At 36.1% G+C, this 17,997-nt stretch overlaps 1 protein-coding gene across 33 annotated transcripts in view; it reads left to right on the top strand.

Moving 5' to 3' along the window:
- The window catches only part of LOC139150282 (tubulin polyglutamylase TTLL5-like), a 58,984-nt gene that overhangs the window by 5,510 nt on the left and 35,477 nt on the right, over positions 1-17,997 (top strand). For all 33 annotated transcript variants that reach the window (XM_070722573.1, XM_070722575.1, XM_070722565.1 and 30 more), the window contains exons 2-10: positions 1,040-1,374; positions 10,867-10,973; positions 11,513-11,595; positions 12,994-13,100; positions 13,529-13,592; positions 14,085-14,151; positions 14,805-14,887; positions 16,896-16,965; positions 17,669-17,753. In XM_070722573.1, the coding sequence (XP_070578674.1) occupies positions 1,163-1,374; positions 10,867-10,973; positions 11,513-11,595; positions 12,994-13,100; positions 13,529-13,592; positions 14,085-14,151; positions 14,805-14,887; positions 16,896-16,965; positions 17,669-17,753 (878 nt within the window). In that variant the 5' untranslated portion in view covers positions 1,040-1,162. The remainder of the gene's footprint in view (positions 1-1,039; positions 1,375-10,866; positions 10,974-11,512; positions 11,596-12,993; positions 13,101-13,528; positions 13,593-14,084; positions 14,152-14,804; positions 14,888-16,895; positions 16,966-17,668; positions 17,754-17,997) is intronic.

Here is a 17,997-nt window from a genome sequence, read left to right as displayed (position 1 = left end):
CAACCAGCCCCCCCCCCCCCCCCCCCCCCCCGCGTAACTACCACTGCCACTGAACATCGTCGTTCGATTCTTGATTTTAAAAATACCACCAAGATGATCACAAGACATGAACTAAGTACGACTAGAATCACTCGAAAATCAGGTGTAAAATCTTTCAGAGAACGTGTCAGAGTGGAACCACACGCGACGCCAGGATCAATGTCAACACGTTATAAACACGTCGGCAAACATGGCCGCCGCCATATTGGAATTTATGCAATGTGAACTCGATCGCGATCGTGATCGTACTCGGACAAAAAAAAAAAGATTACCGTTGAAAATCATAATCAACCTCACTAGTCAACTGCTTCTCTTGTTTCTTTTGCGGTCCATTTCGTTGATCAAAGCATGGGAATGTGATCAAAGGCCCCGCTAGTGCTACACCGCCTAACTCTGTGAATACTTGTCCTCGATGTATACCGACTAAAGGTCTTTGTTGGTCGTAATAGTCGTTGTAGAATGAAAACTTGTGAACAACCAAGCCGATTCTTCTATTGTTTTAACGTTCCTCTCAACACTTACGGACAAGTTATCGGACGCATACCATACTTCACACCTTCCACTCTTTCACCAGGTTGAAAGTTGCAGTGAGCGCTAATGTGTAGACAATGCATGCAACAGCTGGTAGCTACGCAGAGCGCTAGCGTGTGAACTAAAGGATGGCGGGAATATTTTAAAGCGTAGCGGGGAGAATCAAAGCGTAGCGGGGAGAGGCGAAAGCGTAGCGGGACCGCTACGCTAAAATGGTCTGGGGAGAACACTGTATTTTATTGTCAGATTTTTAAAAAGGCGATAGTCCTTTTTGCATCTGAGAAGCTACTCTAGGAAATGAACATAAAGGATAACAAGCAATGGAAAAGTACAAGGCCATAGTTTAAGTCAATGGATTGAGTTTGCAAGAAGAACAGTGGTAAAGATATATGGAAGGCAGTAAATCTCTAGATTGTGCATGCACCACTTCAGGCCAGTTTTTGTCTCATTTGCAAATTTCTCGTTTCAGGCAATACTTGAGTGAAGAAACCTTTCACAGTAGTTTCTCTGACATGACTCAATACAAGGACAGGTAGTAACTTGACATTCATCAACACATTCATTCATTGATAATCCAAAGCAAGTCAACAGTATGACCTCAAAGGGCACCACTCCTGACACCAGTGCATCGGATACAGATCCAGACACTGCATCTGTTGCAAGCGGTGACTCTGATAAGTCCAAAAGTGACTATAAAGATGACAGCTCAGATACTTCAAGCAATTCAGACAGGGATAATGACAGTAACGATGATGATGATGATGAAGAGGAGGAGGAGGAAGAAGAAGAAAGTGAAGATATCAGGTAAGACACTAGTGTTACTTGCAACACCTTCTGTCAGTCATACTTGTTACAGCATTTACAATGTTCCAGTATTACTTGAGATGGTTCTACAGTACGCACTTAATTATACAGAATATATTACAGTTACACATTTTACTCCAAAGTGCAGGTTGTGAGGAAAGGCCTTTGAATCTATACACCCCTGGATGACTATTTTAAGAAGTCTGCCGACGCTTGTTATTCATGGTCTTCTGGAACAGGGGCACACCAGGGCAGTGTTATTGCGTAATTCATTAGTGCACTGGCATTTGTGACAAAGAGAGTGATCCAAGACAAAAAAAATCAAAATGAAACAAATCTGTGATAGACAGCTGCATGATGTACTTTACATATTGTACATGTACTTAATGAAAAATAAAGGTAGTGAGTGTTAGGTGAAAGGTGTCTTGAACAGTTGTGTGTGCAAGCAAAATTGCATGGTGCAAATTTACTATGCTTCTGCTAGTCTCTGTAAGTAGTGTAATTTGTTCAAGGAGAAGAGTTTAATCAACCATGAACATTGGTTATAACCCTGCAAAAATGTATTTACTTCTGCAGAATATAGTATGCTGGAATTAATTATGTATAACAAAACAAATGTGTGTAAACAGTAGATTCAGTCTGAGGAATTCAATGCAAAGAATGAAATGTAGAGGTCTGTGTATTTGAAATGAATGAAGGTGATTCATTTACCATCCGACATATCCTTCCTTGACAAATATGGTATTTTGTAAATTGCTGGATGGTAGGGTAGTTAGGCACAATACATTAGTGTACCATTGAAGAACTAACATTGCAATGTATAAATGCAATCCCATACTAGAAATATTGATATGGGCCACAAAACGTAGTCGGCAAAATCATTTTATATTGACAAATATTGATGTGCTTCCTTGGATCAAGTCACTGCAACTGATAGAAATTAAAACATCAGTCTAACTAAAGTCGTGTGAACCTTGGATGGAATGTTCTTTTAGGGTCAAGTGTAAATTTGGATTGTTCCTGCAGAGGGATACATAACAATCCATGTGTATGTTAGGTGGAGTCACACTTTGCACTTGATCATGTTAAATTCAGCTGCTTGTTTTTGAAGAAATGTTCTTTGCTAGGACGTTTTTGTCATGCAAATTTTCTCAGGGCTGTGTTTTTCTGTGTTATGTGCCGCACATATATCCTTAGTAACTACATAAAAAAAGGAGGAATGTTTTGTCTTGAAGATTCTCATTTCTCATCAGCAGTGTCTGACGTATGGTGTTGGTTGCAGTAGTACCATGTTGTGAGTTGACATTTGTCTACAATAAATGTAATTGAGTGTGTAAATGCATGCATTAGGCCTTGTTTGAGTTGAAGTAATGAAATCTCAAACACTTGATTTCAAATCATAGGCTTGTCTGGTCTTCAAGTTCATCAAGTTGTAGACATACCAGTAGCCTGAAAAGGCTAAGTACATTTATGTTTGCCATGGCAAATATTTGCTGTCTTTCAAAACCAGTCACACTGCTCTAGTGACAGCAGCAGCACACAATGAATATTGTGTAAATGTAATTCTGAGGTTACAAGCTGTCATGGTCTCTCTCAAGAGGGACTGTTGTACAGTACATGTATGTAATGTAAGTTTTCATTCACAATACGTTGATTGTGATTTCAGGTTTGTTACTACCAGTAAATATAGCTGCAAATGCGCAACATCAGACAACTCTACCTAAAATTCGGACAAATTTTGTTGTTGTGAGGCTGTTGTTGCAATTTGTAGTCTGAACCATAAACTCGTATGAATTTGGGTGACTTTTAGAAGCCATTGTAACAGGTTTTGTTTTCGTCATTTATGTGGAAAATGCAGACAAATATTTATTTATGCATATCAATGAGAGACAAAAATGATGCCTTGTGATCAGCGTTATTGATGAAGGATGGGTAGGTAGTTCAGTTCAGTGAATTCAAAGATTCTTAATCATTGCAATAAAATGTCTTATTCTATTCATTTCAATAAAATTTCTTATAAATATTGAAAAATATATAATGCAGTAAAACAGGACTGCACACTAGTATGCCCTCTTATTGTAGAATTGTACACTGAAACATACATTGTACTGGGTTAGATCTGACACAAGTTTGAAGTTTGTGCAATAAATCTTATTACAGTACATGTATGTCATTTTACAGTTGTCATTGTATTGGTATTGTTACGTACTGGTGTTATTTGTCACCCAGTACAACCATGCATTGGTTGCCAGTTAGTCGTTCAGTATTGTTTGTAGAAACACAATAGGTGGGTCATGCAGGTTGTGACCTGAAATGACTTCATGCATACACGTAACTACAGCACCAAATGAAAAGAGAATAAATAGATAATTAATATAAAGTCAGGGTATGCCTCAACAGTACCTCATATCTTAAGCAGTTGTCAGATAATTCATGTACATGTAAATAAGACCTTTACCAGAATAAAATCGTATTTCCATTGATAGCAAATCTTTATAAATACATCAATATACATTTATTCCGTTCAGTAGCTGTGTGCAATACTGTTGGACACATAATCTCTTTTAAAAGAAATGCGTGAATAAATGTGAAATCATTTATGAACAGGATATTGAAATCCGGCAAACCTTAAACTATACAAGCAATGGAAGGAAACAGAAATTATGTTTTTGAATGTTATGTTCATATTGTTATAGACACATATTATTTGATGAGGGATGTGATTCAACTTGAGTGGGTACACTGCATCTTGAGCAACAAGACTTGCCATTTCATTGTATCATGGTTACAAGTATGTCATCTAGGCTGTTTCTCCGACGGTAGAATGTTTTGCCATACTGTTCAGAGAATTGATTGTCTCCAAAAAAGTGATATGGTACCCATGCATGGGAACTCTTCCTCCAAAACAGAGCATTGCAATAAGTATTTGTTAAGTGAGAATAGGTACAGTTGAGTACATGTAGCAAACTCACATGTGCCATATTTTGTTTTGATTTTGTTCTGTAGCAAAGCAAAAGAGACTGGTGTTGTAAGGCATAAACGGTATGTCTGGTTGTGAAAGTAGCACATACTAGCGTATACATGTACACGTACCTTTACTGTTTTGGTGTGAACATCTTTCTTCCTTAAACTTTAAGTCTCCAAGTGTACATGCACATGTATGTACATCAATCGTAATTCTTTATGTACAGATTACAGCTCTTCTTTTCTTAGAGTAGGTGTACTTTTACATAGATTGTGTAGTTTGCTTGCATAGATGGTAAAGTTTCCTAATTAACACCAACCCTCTGAGCTTTGATTGTGTGATATTCTAGCAGTAGAATCGAACATTACTCTCTCTGTAATCCAGTGTGTTTCCAAATACATGTATGTTTCAGAATGCTATACAATGGTTTCCATTTGTGTTTTATTCTGTGATTACATACACATGTATATGTACACAGAATGGTAAACTTAAGTTTATTTATGTCACTATCATCATGATCTAATCTTTGCTATCTTCATTTACTTCAATTTACAAAGATTCTTTGTATTTGAGCATTTTTTAAATTCGTGATGTATTCTATCATTTGATCATGAAACAATCAAAGAAACAAATATTTTTGGAAGTTCTTGACAATCCACAATGTTGCAAAATTTCACCATTGCTAGTCCAGGTAAAGTACATTGTGTTCTTTTTAATATCTGCACTAAAAAACAGATATACATTCAAAGAACATACATCTCATATGAGTGTAACATCAGTTAAAATGCAGTTATACTGTTGTTTTTTCCAAACAGTTTTAAGGTGTATGAATACATAAGGTAAAGTTTATTATTCTCAGTACTTGTAATTTTAATTGTTTTCACCCTGTGAATCCCACACACAACGTTTGCTCTCGCATTCTGTTTTCTCTTCAAATTTCTCTCCTTGCATTTCGGTGTTTTTTTTTCTTGCTCAGGTGATACTTAAAAGTGTTCATTTTAAATGGTTACAAAGGAGTAAATACAGCACCATTGCTCATGGTCAACGATCTTTAGAAACTGCTTGCTAATGTGTGCTTGATCATGCATGATGATTACCTCCATAGATAAGGAGTAATATTTCATGATCCACTATGCAGCTCTGTATTGCTCCTGGGTGTGCCATTATTTTTCAGCTGTATTGTTCAGTACAATAAAAGGTGTTTTGTCACACAATAGGTCAGCAAACTGAAGCACCATGGAGTCCGCTATTATAGGCCAACATATCGCTTTTACTTTGATGGTGGTTCCCTTTGGAGTACATTAAAAGTTACCTTTGAAAAAGCGTAATTCCTTTCTACACTGAACTTCAAGTCTTGAGTACCATCAATGTGTGATTCATAGGGTCCAGGTGTTATTTCCATTGTCAACGAAGGTACACTGTTGAGAATTTTTTCCATGAATGTTAAGTATACTCTAGAGTCCATCTCCTTATTCCCGGTTGCGTTTTGAGATACTTCCAGGATGAGTTTCATTTTCAGATAGCTATCTTCAGTCTGTGCTACATTGTCACTATTTTACAATGGCATGCCAAATTTCAATGTAATTATTTTCCACTTGCTACTCAAGACACCAAGAAATCTTTTCTTCTCAGATTATTGGATACTAGTACTAGTACTTTAATTTACTAAAGAGGGATACATGTAGTACAGCCTGTCATATACACAGTGGTTTCTTGGTGATATGTAACTTGCGTAGAATACATGTACATGTAGGTGGTGAGATCTTTTCCATGTATCTAGTTAGCCTCTGTGTTGTATTCTGTCCTTTTAGAGGGCCAGTATCTGCAACTTTGATAATCTTTTTTTTTGACTATTTTGATTTTTTTGGGGTCAACCCGAGTTTTAGCTCCACTCCCCAAAGCATTGAAACACCTATTTAACTTGTCAGTGTAACAGATCTACATGTACATGTTAAGTCCTATAGCAATGCAGTCTACATATGTACTGATTTAGTTGATGAGCTGAACACTGTATACATACAACATGCTTTTAGGAGTAGAACAGGAAACTGCAGTTGACATGACACACAAAGATAGTGAAAAATTCCTCACAAGTTGCAGCAACAGACATTCATTATGCAGGGATACACAAATCAACTGCCAGTTGTCTAACGTCTTTGACTGTCAAATGTTTTCACTACAGTATGTAAATGTACACCCACACACCAGAAATACAAATTTATGATGCAGTGATTTTTTCATCTATGATGGAGAGTGTTACACCATGTTTGTTTGTAAACACCAGCTCTAGTCATACATACATGTAAATACCTTCATATCTTAGATACCTGTAGTTGTATTTCTACAAGGGCAAGGGGAAGAATAGAACCTGTTCCTCTCATCTTTTCTTGATCTCATTTTTTTGCACTACTAACTAAGCCTTCAAGTTCAAATGACTGATCAGTGGTTTTTTATAGTGTTCTGGATATGCTGCTTTTTCAATCTGTCATATGCACAAACTTTTAGATGTTTACATACATGTATTGCTTTTGTGTGGTCTATTAATTTTTATTGTGCACATATTAACGGTGAAATTCATTTTGTACACCATAGTTTTTTTAGGTGGTTGTATTCTTGACTGAAAGAGCCTTTATACATGTTCTTTGTCTGTGGATAACCAGGTACTTCTGCTGTGATGTAAGGTGTTTCTAGTTACATGTACATTAGCATGTGTGAACCATAGTTTCTAATAGGTTGATTTACAGGAAATAAATCAGCTTCATTGCATTGTTTAGTCAAAGTTTTACAAATTGTATTTGTCATCACCACCATCCATGAGAATAACGTATCAGTGATGGGATGGATTTTCATTATCTTGGTTTCATGATTGTATTTGAATTCAAGTGGAACAGAGATGATCAGCACAGTTCTTCTCAAAATATTCAGAATTCAAATACTGTTTACAATGATGTACATGTATAATTGTTATTACAGTGTATTCACTCAAAAGCAAATTCAATTCATGAGTGGAATCTGACTGTCCAATACAAACAAAACATGTATGAGAATTATCAAGTATGATGAAGAAAATTTTCAACAGTGAATGTTCAGTGCCTGTTACGTTTATTTTGTCAATTTTTGGCAAAGTCTTTACAGGGTTTTTTAAAATTAAGGATAGGTCTGATTGAATCACTGACTTTATTACAATACATGTTGAAAAATTTGGTATAAATGATCTTTGGTCTTCACATATTTAGCAGAAGCTTTTGCAATTTGTTTATATTTGACCGCTGTACATATACATGCAGTACAAAAACATTTTTTGAATTAATTTATATATAATATTGTAGCTATAATTTACGTTACAATTTTTTTAGGTTAAAGTAGTCAAAAATCATGACATTGCATTATACAATATTGCATGTATATGTTCATTACATGAATTATCTGTATATTGTGAGTTCAATATGCAGTGTGTACTGCTATATGCAGCACACACTTGTTACACACATACTTCAAGATTCATACGGCATTTTAAAATGAGGAACCTCAACACCAATACCTTTATTCAGCAGCAGAGATTGATGGAAAATAGAATGCAATGAGAAGGATATTGGCTCATTGAACAGGTTGCATTATCCTTCTCACAGTGAACAGTAAAACTCCATTAAAAACCCTCTGTGAAGTTAGTGGATGTATTAGCTCATGTATAGTTGCCTTGGAAACAGTGTGTGCAGTGACAGGTCTGCAGTTGTAAGTCACTGCAGACTATACCCTACTGGCAGAAGAGCTCTCATTGTTTACAGTGGTTGCCATGGTTCACCTGTTGCCATGGTAGAGATAACTGACCTCAATGTAGTACAATAGTGCCTGCACACACATAATTGAACTGATAGCAGGGGAGAAAATGAATTTTTCAGTATTTAGGCATGACGAAGAATATTTTTTGACAGTGAAATTAAGTACAATATGAATATGAAAATATTTTTGAAAGAAATTTATCACAAGTGTTCATTATGGCACTCACATACAGTGTAGCTGAAATTCAAATCCCTTGCAGCAAGGGAATTCATAAGATTTGTTTTCTCTCTATTAAAGGTTGAAGAGCCTGGAGTGACTTGAGTTTTATAAATTTTGGTATTTGAGAAAGAAAATACTAAGTTGCACATGTACCGGTATATGCAGAATGGCTGTGCATGTCAACTTAACCATTTATGGTGACAATTGCCTGAGGTTTTAGATTTCATACAGGGCTGACGCAGATGAGTTGAACACTAATGAAAGATCTAAATGTCTATTGTTATTATTGAGAAATGAAATTCTTTGAAACGAAATTTGCAAATGGATACAGTGTTGGTGTACTGCATTATAATACAAGGTTCCTGTTCAAATAAACTTGAGAACATACAGGTATACACAGTACAATATGTGCATTCTCAGAACTCTACTGTGCAACTGCCCAGTTTGTGAAAATTTTATCCTGAATAGTGCAAAGTAATGATGTATACGGTCACCATGGAAGATCGGTGTTTTAGTTTGTAATTAGGACTGAGAAGCCAAAGTTAATTAAGTACTTAAATGCGACTATGCATTTTACTGTCAGTTTAACCAATCAATAATTCCCATTGATTTGTTCCTGCCGGTGTAGTCTGATATATTGATTATTCTAGTCCCCCATTCATTGCAGACACAGCTGTCTTGTTGACAGTGTCCACACAATCAGCACAGTTATTGCTTTACATTACATTACTCTGTGACTGGTAGCTAAACAGCAATTTCAACAAGTGCTTTTATTGCATTGCCAATGATAGGGATTTATTTTTCAAATGGTGAAATTTTTTATGGACAATTATGGCCTTGGTTGAAAGCTGATAACTTGTAAATGTGTTAACCCAGAATGTTACATGCATTACACCTAGTAAAGTACATGTATGATTACATAAACAATATTCCCACAGTCCTGATATGGTAAGCTGGAGCTGCAATTTAAACTTTAACCCTTAAGTAGTCAATGTATCTGGATTAAACATATGTTTTCAGTGTGTTATGAAAGGTGATCTATGTATTTGCTCATTTCAGAAAACATCCACATGTTTTACCTGGTACATATGTGTATTGTACATACAAAATGTGTAAAATTTCTTTGTTTAGTTTTTTCAATCTGTTCTTGTTTGATTTCATTTAATCCACATTCAAAACTGGTTGAAAGAAAAGAGAGGACTTTTTATTTGTGATTTTTAGAGAAAAAATGATGTACAGTTCTAGTATCTAGAGTTCAAAATGTCCAAGGAAAAAATGATTGTTCTTTATTATGTTGATATCTCACTCATTCATAAAATGACTATGTTGCTGCTTTGTGTTTGAGATACTTGTACTGGTAGGGAAGTGTCTCTCTACGGCATTAGCAGTATGCATACCTTGATCTAGCTCAATCTCAGAATAAACTTACAATTTATTCAATGTATTCAAGTTTTTTAAAGGTGGCTACAGACAGCATTCTTCCTAGGTATTCAAATGTTGCAGATTGTTTATAAATGTACATATAATGCTATTCTAGATAGATGCAAAGCCTTCATAGGCCACCCACGACAATTACAAATGCTTGTCTTGCAACATACATGTATTAATATACCAGCAAATAGAAAACAAAATATCAAGCAAACCTTTGTTTGGAAGTAAAACTGTTAGTAGATCCAGCATTAGAAAAACAAGTATTTTTTAGCTCATATTTGGTTTTATATATAAATACCAAAAAGAGCTTACCATATGATGAGTCTAAGTGGCGTCTGTATATTTGTGGGTATGTGCGGATGTATGTCCGTCACACACAAGGCTCCCATACCGCCAAAGCTACCGTCTCAGTATTTGGTGTACAGGTAGATGTAGGGGTTGAGATGTGAATTTGTTCAAATGAACACATCAGTGTCAAAAATGTGCAAATGAGGTAAGAAAAAGCGAAATTCTGAAACAGGCTTGAAACAGGCTTACTCCCCTGACTTGAGTCATTTCCTGTCATTGTTTATGAACTGTTACATATTAACAGACCTGCTCAAACCATAGACAGTAGAGGGGAGGAAGACCGTCAGTAGAGGGGAGGAAGACCGTCTGTGGTCAAACTAAGGGGGGCTAGCTGTCTTTCTGCTATGCATGTTGCTAAAGTTCTCCAGTACCGAAAGTTTCAGACCTTAATTATTTTTGTCATTCTTGTTTTTCTGGTTTAAATATTCCTTGTTGTTTTTCTGGTCGTACTGTGCAGAAATCATTGTCATAACATCAACGTAGAATTTTCCTGCACTGAACAGATAGAAACAACATTTATTGTTGATCTTTGGTACCCATACTGGTATGTACCAATTCTGATCAAATTTGAGCGACACCGTATAATTGCGGTATTTTTATGTGTTACAAACAGTAGAAGGAAGACACTTCTACTGTCCATATTTTATGCCAGTACAGTAATGTATTTTCACTCCAAGGAAACTTTAGAAAATGTTCAAGTAAACTTAATGTGTGGTTCCTATGCTGAGATATTTTTTTCTCATTTTCAGTGATGATTCACATCTGATATGGTCAGGACCAGGCAGAAAGGTTCCCATCGTAAGCTTCTCCGCAGATGCATTATTTACCAAAATTAAAGGTCTCTACCATATGGGAGGTCAGTACTTCTTTTTATCAGCGCTTGGATATACTAGTGTGCGCTAGTTTATCATGTAAAAAAGGGAATGTTGTGTTCGCCTGTGATGAAGTGGTACAGCAATTCAAGTGTGAAATTGTTGGTCCAGAATTTCAAACTTATCCAGGGAAATTAAAGATAACAATCAATTAGTTTGTAGGAAAATGAATCATCTCGATGTTATGATAAATGATTATATTCCATACCAGTATACAGTCATTACTTCCCTCAGTGATATTGCTCAGCTTTTCATGTTTATTTTTAATTTCTACTTCTGCACTCAGTGTGTACAGTTGTAATAAAACTTGGAAAAAAGATGAAATGTGGACAAATATCACGAATTGACCTTTGCAGATGATTTAGTCAAGTCTCTCTGTTCTGTTAGCTGATTACAAATTGGTAACCCAATCCAAAGTGCTAAAGGAAATTTATACTGTGGCTGTACTCATGCAAGGTACAAATTGGAAATCCAAAGCAGAAGTATAGTTACATGTATTTATCTGGTATGTTCTTTCTTGCAGATAAATATCACCTTGCATACAAGATGGTAAAGACAGAGTGTAGACTTATACGACAGGTTTTATCAAAACATGGCTTCCATGAAGTGAGTTGAATCTCTTCATTCATCCATTCATTCATTTGTTCAGTCATTCATTTCCTTGACTTTGGAAAGGTACTTCAACAAAGTTTCTAGCTGTAGCAGTGTGCAAAATATCCACAAGTTATGTGTACATGAACATTCATGCTTAAACACATATGAAATTACAGCGACAGATACAATGTATGTGTTTGTATGAAATAAGCTCCATTTTTTAAGAAAATCGCAAAAGCAACAGTATCATTAGACTTGGTTCAAGTCTGTGATTTGTGAATGTTTGAGTGGAGTGAACGCAATGATTTGTATTTTGCTTTCATGTGAAACCCGCGCGTGAGCAGAGTGGACGCTATGAGTAGGGTGAACGCTACACAGGGGAGTTTCACCCGGAATCACAGACTTGGCTTTCTTGCAGGGGTTGCGTTGCTATAAATTATTCATGAGATGACGTTTTTATCAACGTGTGTATTATGACATCACCGAATCTTACATATCAATTATATTTGGAGGAGTAACCTATTGACCCCAAGCGAGACGTGCATAAAACTCAAATAAACTCACTCGTATGTCAGTGATTTTCCGCTGCCGGTTGGTGCGCAGACGAACACAATTTTTCCCACAATGTCATTCTCAACAACCTTTCTTTGGTAATCTCGCATGATTAGCGACGGTCGACCGATCAGTTGTAAAACGCGGTCGATGTACGAACTTGATGCCAATATTCGCCCAGCGCTCAACGTACTCGATGTCAAAGTGCAGCTGGCTTTGCACTGCGGTTACGCGTGGTTCGATACACAGCGGCCGCCGCGTAGTATGCATACCATGCGGCGGCCGCTAAGTACCGAACCTTTCGTTACCGTGCTTTGCACAACATGGAGATGACAACAAAGTTTTCAATATATGCAGAGGTGTATTAGCATGCGTTCTCCTTATTTGCAAGAATAATAGCTGCAGCTGTCAATCATTTTGTATTTGCTTGACGTCACTGTGTACACAGTCCGTCTCGCCGCTGGTACTTTGCAAGAAGTCCAAGTCGGTGAATCCGGCAGAAACTAACTCACTACACTGCGCAGACTCAAAGGTAATACATTCAATGGCGGGGAAAACCTCGCATGGGCTGCCAAATTCCGAATATGTTTGTACGAAATAGGAAAGACACAAGAGAAACTATAATTATAAATGATTTTTTTATTCACCGACTTGAACCAAGTCTCAAAAGCAACAGTATCATTTTTATATACATGTAAATTGTTTTTTAGATAAACAATGCTGATACATGTACCGTAGTTCAGATTTTTTTTGAATTTATAATTTAGTCTGCTTTCAATTTCCAAAGGCTATTGCTTCTGACATTTTTCACATTCTTGCATTTGTTCATTAATTTTGTCATTTTGTTCAATTTTTTAGGCCCATCCAAACAGTTCCGATTTTAATCTCATGTGGACAGGTTCCCACGTCAAGCCATTCACATTGCGTAGTTTAACAGAGTTTCAGAAAGTCAATCATTTCCCTAGGTGAGTAGTTTGTAATTAATAAAAAACATGTTGACTAATAAAAAGGTAAATGTATCTGGTCACATCTTGGCAAGGAATGGATGGATTCTTTTCATACTGTCCCACATATACATGTATATTATTGAATCAACAGCAGTGTCAGCTTCTGTATAAGAGTATAGAAACCAGATTATTCTCGAACAGAAAATCAAAAAATAAGTGAATTATTGCTACAAGGCCGTACTTAGGTGGTCAAAGTTCATGAATAATTGTGGCAGGCCATCCTCATTATTTGATGTTTACACTGGCAGAAAGAAAGAGAATAATGAGAGATAACATTCTTAAAAAAAATTAGATCAGTCCCATGTTGTCACCAACCCTATGTGATAAAATGTGTTTGTAAGAAATATAGTGTGTCTTACATTCATTAATCCATGTCACTGTTACAGGTCGTATGAACTCACAAGGAAAGATAGACTTTACAAAAACATACAAAGAATGCAACATTCCAAGGTTTGTGTTTAAGTCTGATGTCAAAACTTTAAATGTTTGCTTAGATTTGTTAATATTCATCATCATTAACATTTTGTGTCACTCAACTGTATTATCAAAAAACGAGACTGGCAAACTGCCAGGTATATACAATCAATGTGAAATTATATTGTACTTAGTAGTTCCAAGTTTGAATTTAATGTCAATTTTGTAAAATATTAGCTTTCAGAGTTACTGAAAAAATATAATGTCTCAGCAGACACTGTATTCCACAGAGAAGGCTATCATTACATGAGCTTCTCTGGTGCTCTATTCCTTTATGTGTACAATACATCCAATACATCATGATTAGAATTAATTTATAATGTCTGTGTGCAGAATTAATTTACAATGTCTGTGTCTAGCTGAGTTTGTCATTAGCCTGCTAAACAGCTGACAGCTGTGCTAAATTTTTGTCATCTCACAAATTGATTTTATCTCATTTCTGCATTTTTCCTCCATCTATTTCCACAGGGTATGAAACACTTTGACTTCATTCCACAGAGTTTTGTCACTCCAAGTGAATTTGATGAATTCCACAGTGAGTAAATTTCCATTTATTTGGCAATGCTCTTGTGCATTGGACTGTATTGGCAGATAAAACACATCAGAAGTGTCTCATTTCTATGAATATATTATGAACATTAGTGCTATTCTTCAAGCAGCCAACCTACATCCTGAAGTGAAGAATGACTTGAAGCCATGAAATGTGTCATTGTGTCCTGCATCATACTTAGCATGCCATAGACGTTTTCAGACGTCTTGAATGCTACCGGTACTGTACAGAAAGGGGAAAGGTATTGGGTATATTGACTTCGGTATCCAGTATGTTGTTTGATTGTGAAAAGATGTGCAAATTCACATCAGAATTACCTGGCATTTTACATTTGATTAATATATCCCACTAAGGAGGATATGGTCAGGAATGAATACTAATTATAATGATTTTGTTTCAAAAAATTAAACAATATTCCTAAAAAGAAATTTACCGCTATAGACATCCAATATAGTAAATTTTAGAAAGTAGATCAAAATATTAAACATTTCAATGTAAATCTCCAACATTCAACCACCACTGTGGGATTATGATTTATAGGGATGTGACAGTGTTCTAGTATTATATCAATTTCAGCCTTGTCATAGTCATAATCTCTTCATATACAGGAAACTGATATTTTTTGTCTTATTGAACAGGTGCACATATGAAAGACAAGAGTACATGGATTGTCAAACCTATTGCATCATCAAGGGGAAGGGGAATATTCCTTATAAATCATGTAAGTCTACATCAACATTAATATTGCATTGAAAAATCTGCATATTACCGTAAAATTCCCAATTGAAGCCGCGGCTTGTATTAGAAACATTTTTGAGGGACCCCTGGGACCACGCACTGAAGTCATGGTGCGGCTTCAATTACGTACTTTCCTGTGTTTCGATATTTTTCTCAATGCTCACCAAGCATTGCAGGGGCAATCGCTATTGTTATGCAAATTAGTACCAATGAATTCTGCGTGAATAAATTACCCGCATAAAAAGTCCCTACCCTAGTGTAACTCCAATATAGAAACGTTAGGAGAGTGTATTTGGTCGTTAAACTTGGTAAAATTCCTTTTAGATAATAAGGAAACTATTAAAAGATGTTAAAACAATAGGAAACTGGAGTTCCCTTGACAGCATCGTAAGGAAAATGACACGTTTTTCCAGCACTTTCTTGATTCTCTGACCCTGGTCACCCCCGTCCTCTAAATAGAATAGTCTCACTATGGTCGGCCATGTTGATCAGCAGCGGGCATGATGTCTTTGTTTCTGTATTCAGAGATTGTACAATCAATTTCTTTGGACGTGTAAGTCGATTTTGAAAGCAATAGAAGATCAAATGGTGTTGAAAAAAAATCGTGCATAAAATTAGCATAAATTAAGCGTCCACTGCAGATGGGTCCCCTTGATTTACAGCCGTCTTGTGTTGCCGAACCGGTGGCTCGTACTCGAATAGTGCAATAAAGGCAAGTGAATGACCTTTGGTAACTTTACTGCCATGTTTTTGTGAACTATTTTGCGGTCAATTTTATTTTCTCATGATCAAAAACGGAACGTGTACAAGCTTATACGCACCCACCATGGTCATTCAACAGCCACAGTACAGTATAGGCATGGCAGTTCATTATGGCAATATGATGCAGGTGGTGGTGTTGTACGTCAGGCATCGGTAAGGGTACGTGGGTATTGAATGAAAACTACGTATTTGAAACATGGTATCTCAATCTCTCAACTATTTTAACTTGTACACAACACCGTTGCTTCAAAATTGTTGCATCACGTATTGACTATGGCGGTGTTTACCACACTGACAAAAACTTCGGCCGTGTTCAAACATAAACACAAACGTACCGATACATGGGGCATTGTTTGTACTTTTGTTACTGCACAATGGTAGAAGTGTTAAAAAGGAACTTTTTATTGTGTATTTTTTCTGTAAGAAAGACACCTGTCAATCATTAGCACAAGTCAATGACGCATTGCAAGCCAGCTGGTGTGAATTTCAGCATGCATTGTTTCATGATGGGCTCAGAGAAGGGGTGCGGCTTCTATTATGGTACAATTCAAAAACCCCAAATGGGCAAACAATGAGCCAAGACAATGTTTCAAAGTCAGGGTGCGGCTTCAATTAGAGGTGCGGCCTCAATTGGGAATTTTACGGTATATGTATCTATGATGTATGGGTTTCTTGATTTGATAATTATAAATGGAGTTATGAGCTCAATTTTCACTGGTCCTTTCAGGTACACAGAACAATAATTCGGATTTACATTGGACATACATGTAAGATGAATAGTTGGCCCAATGATTACATGTGAAATATAAGACCATACATACAGTTGAAATTATGGTTTTGATTTGTGTGTACATATTTACAGATACTTACAAAAATTCTCATCTATAACATGCCTGAATTTTATATTGAACGTGTGCTTTCCTGAAAGACAGTTTTTGATTGAGGAATGATTGCAACATTTATCACCTCAAGTTCAAAGACCTAATTTCAGAATTGGCAATCCAATTAGTGGTCAATCATCAGATTCTATATTTTCTGATAAAATCATTCTTGAACATTTGGATTGTCTCGCCTGCTTAAGAATTGTATGTGTGACATACAAAGTAATAATTTACTGCACTTTAATTTACTTACATGCAACATTGAAATTATGATGCTCATGTTGTAATGGTGAATTTGTTTTTTTCCCCGAAGAGAATATTCATCTCCTATTTTTCATCCTATTACAGCCACAACAGCTACCACTTGATGAAACTCTTTTAGTTGCCAGGTATATACACAACCCACTATGCATAGATGGTAAGTGTATATATAATAATTCTTTATTGAACAGTATGTAATTTGGAGGAGGGGGGAAGTAATATGCAATTTCATATTCACTCCGTTTGTGGCAATTTTTCTGTACAAATTTACATCAACAGGATAAAAGAAGAATGACAGCTTCAGTATAATGATGTCAAGTCAATAAATATTTTTGTGACCTCGTTTTGAGTGTTATACTGATGTTTCAAGCACGACCATAAGTTAATTGGTTGACCTACTTGTTGTACAGGTCATATAGTAATTATCACTAGATGATATCAAGTTATCTATAATATCCTTGTGAATCCAGTGATAATTAGCTTATTGAAATTTGATGTGCTTTAGAATGCAATTGCTATTTGTCATCAAAAGCAATTGAGTATCCTATTTATCTCCTGAGTCAAGTTCTTTTGATAAAACACAGTTAATTTGCTAAAAGGTTTCTTCAAATAGGGCAATGAGAAATATTTTATTTCTTCAACAATGCCCAATGAATTTGTAAGAGAATGACAGTGTAAAAGGGATCATTTCTTCCCTCCTCCTGGAACCTATGACCAGTTTCTTGAATGCAGACAAGAATATAGCTGCTACTTGGTGGAAAATATTCTTTGTTCTGTGGATGAGTGGTTGTGTTTTTGTGGTTGTCTATGTGCATGATGTGAAAGAATAACCACACATTGTCTTTCAAATTTTTTCAAAGGTTTCAAGTTTGATCTCAGATTATATGTGGCAGTTACTTCCTATGATCCTGTTAGAATTTACATTTATGAAGAGGGCTTGACAAGGTAAGCAAGAGGATTGAAGATTTATTCAGGTGTTTGATCTAACATCAGTAATTTAACTTGTAGGAGCAGCTGAGAGAAGATGAATAATGTTCATAGTGGATATTTCAACTCAACAGCATCACAGCTGTCAGAGTATATGGTTCAAACATTGATCAATAATGCTGGAATCACCTGTGGGAATAGGTTATCAAATGTCGGTAACTGAAAGGTTCATTTTAGAATATACATGTACAGTCGTAACCCA

This window comes from Ptychodera flava, chromosome 14 (assembly GCF_041260155.1).
Source record: "Ptychodera flava strain L36383 chromosome 14, AS_Pfla_20210202, whole genome shotgun sequence".
NCBI lineage: Eukaryota > Metazoa > Hemichordata > Enteropneusta > Ptychoderidae > Ptychodera > Ptychodera flava.
Note: the sequence above shows the minus strand (reverse complement) of the source record. Positions and strands in the feature narration are given on the sequence as shown.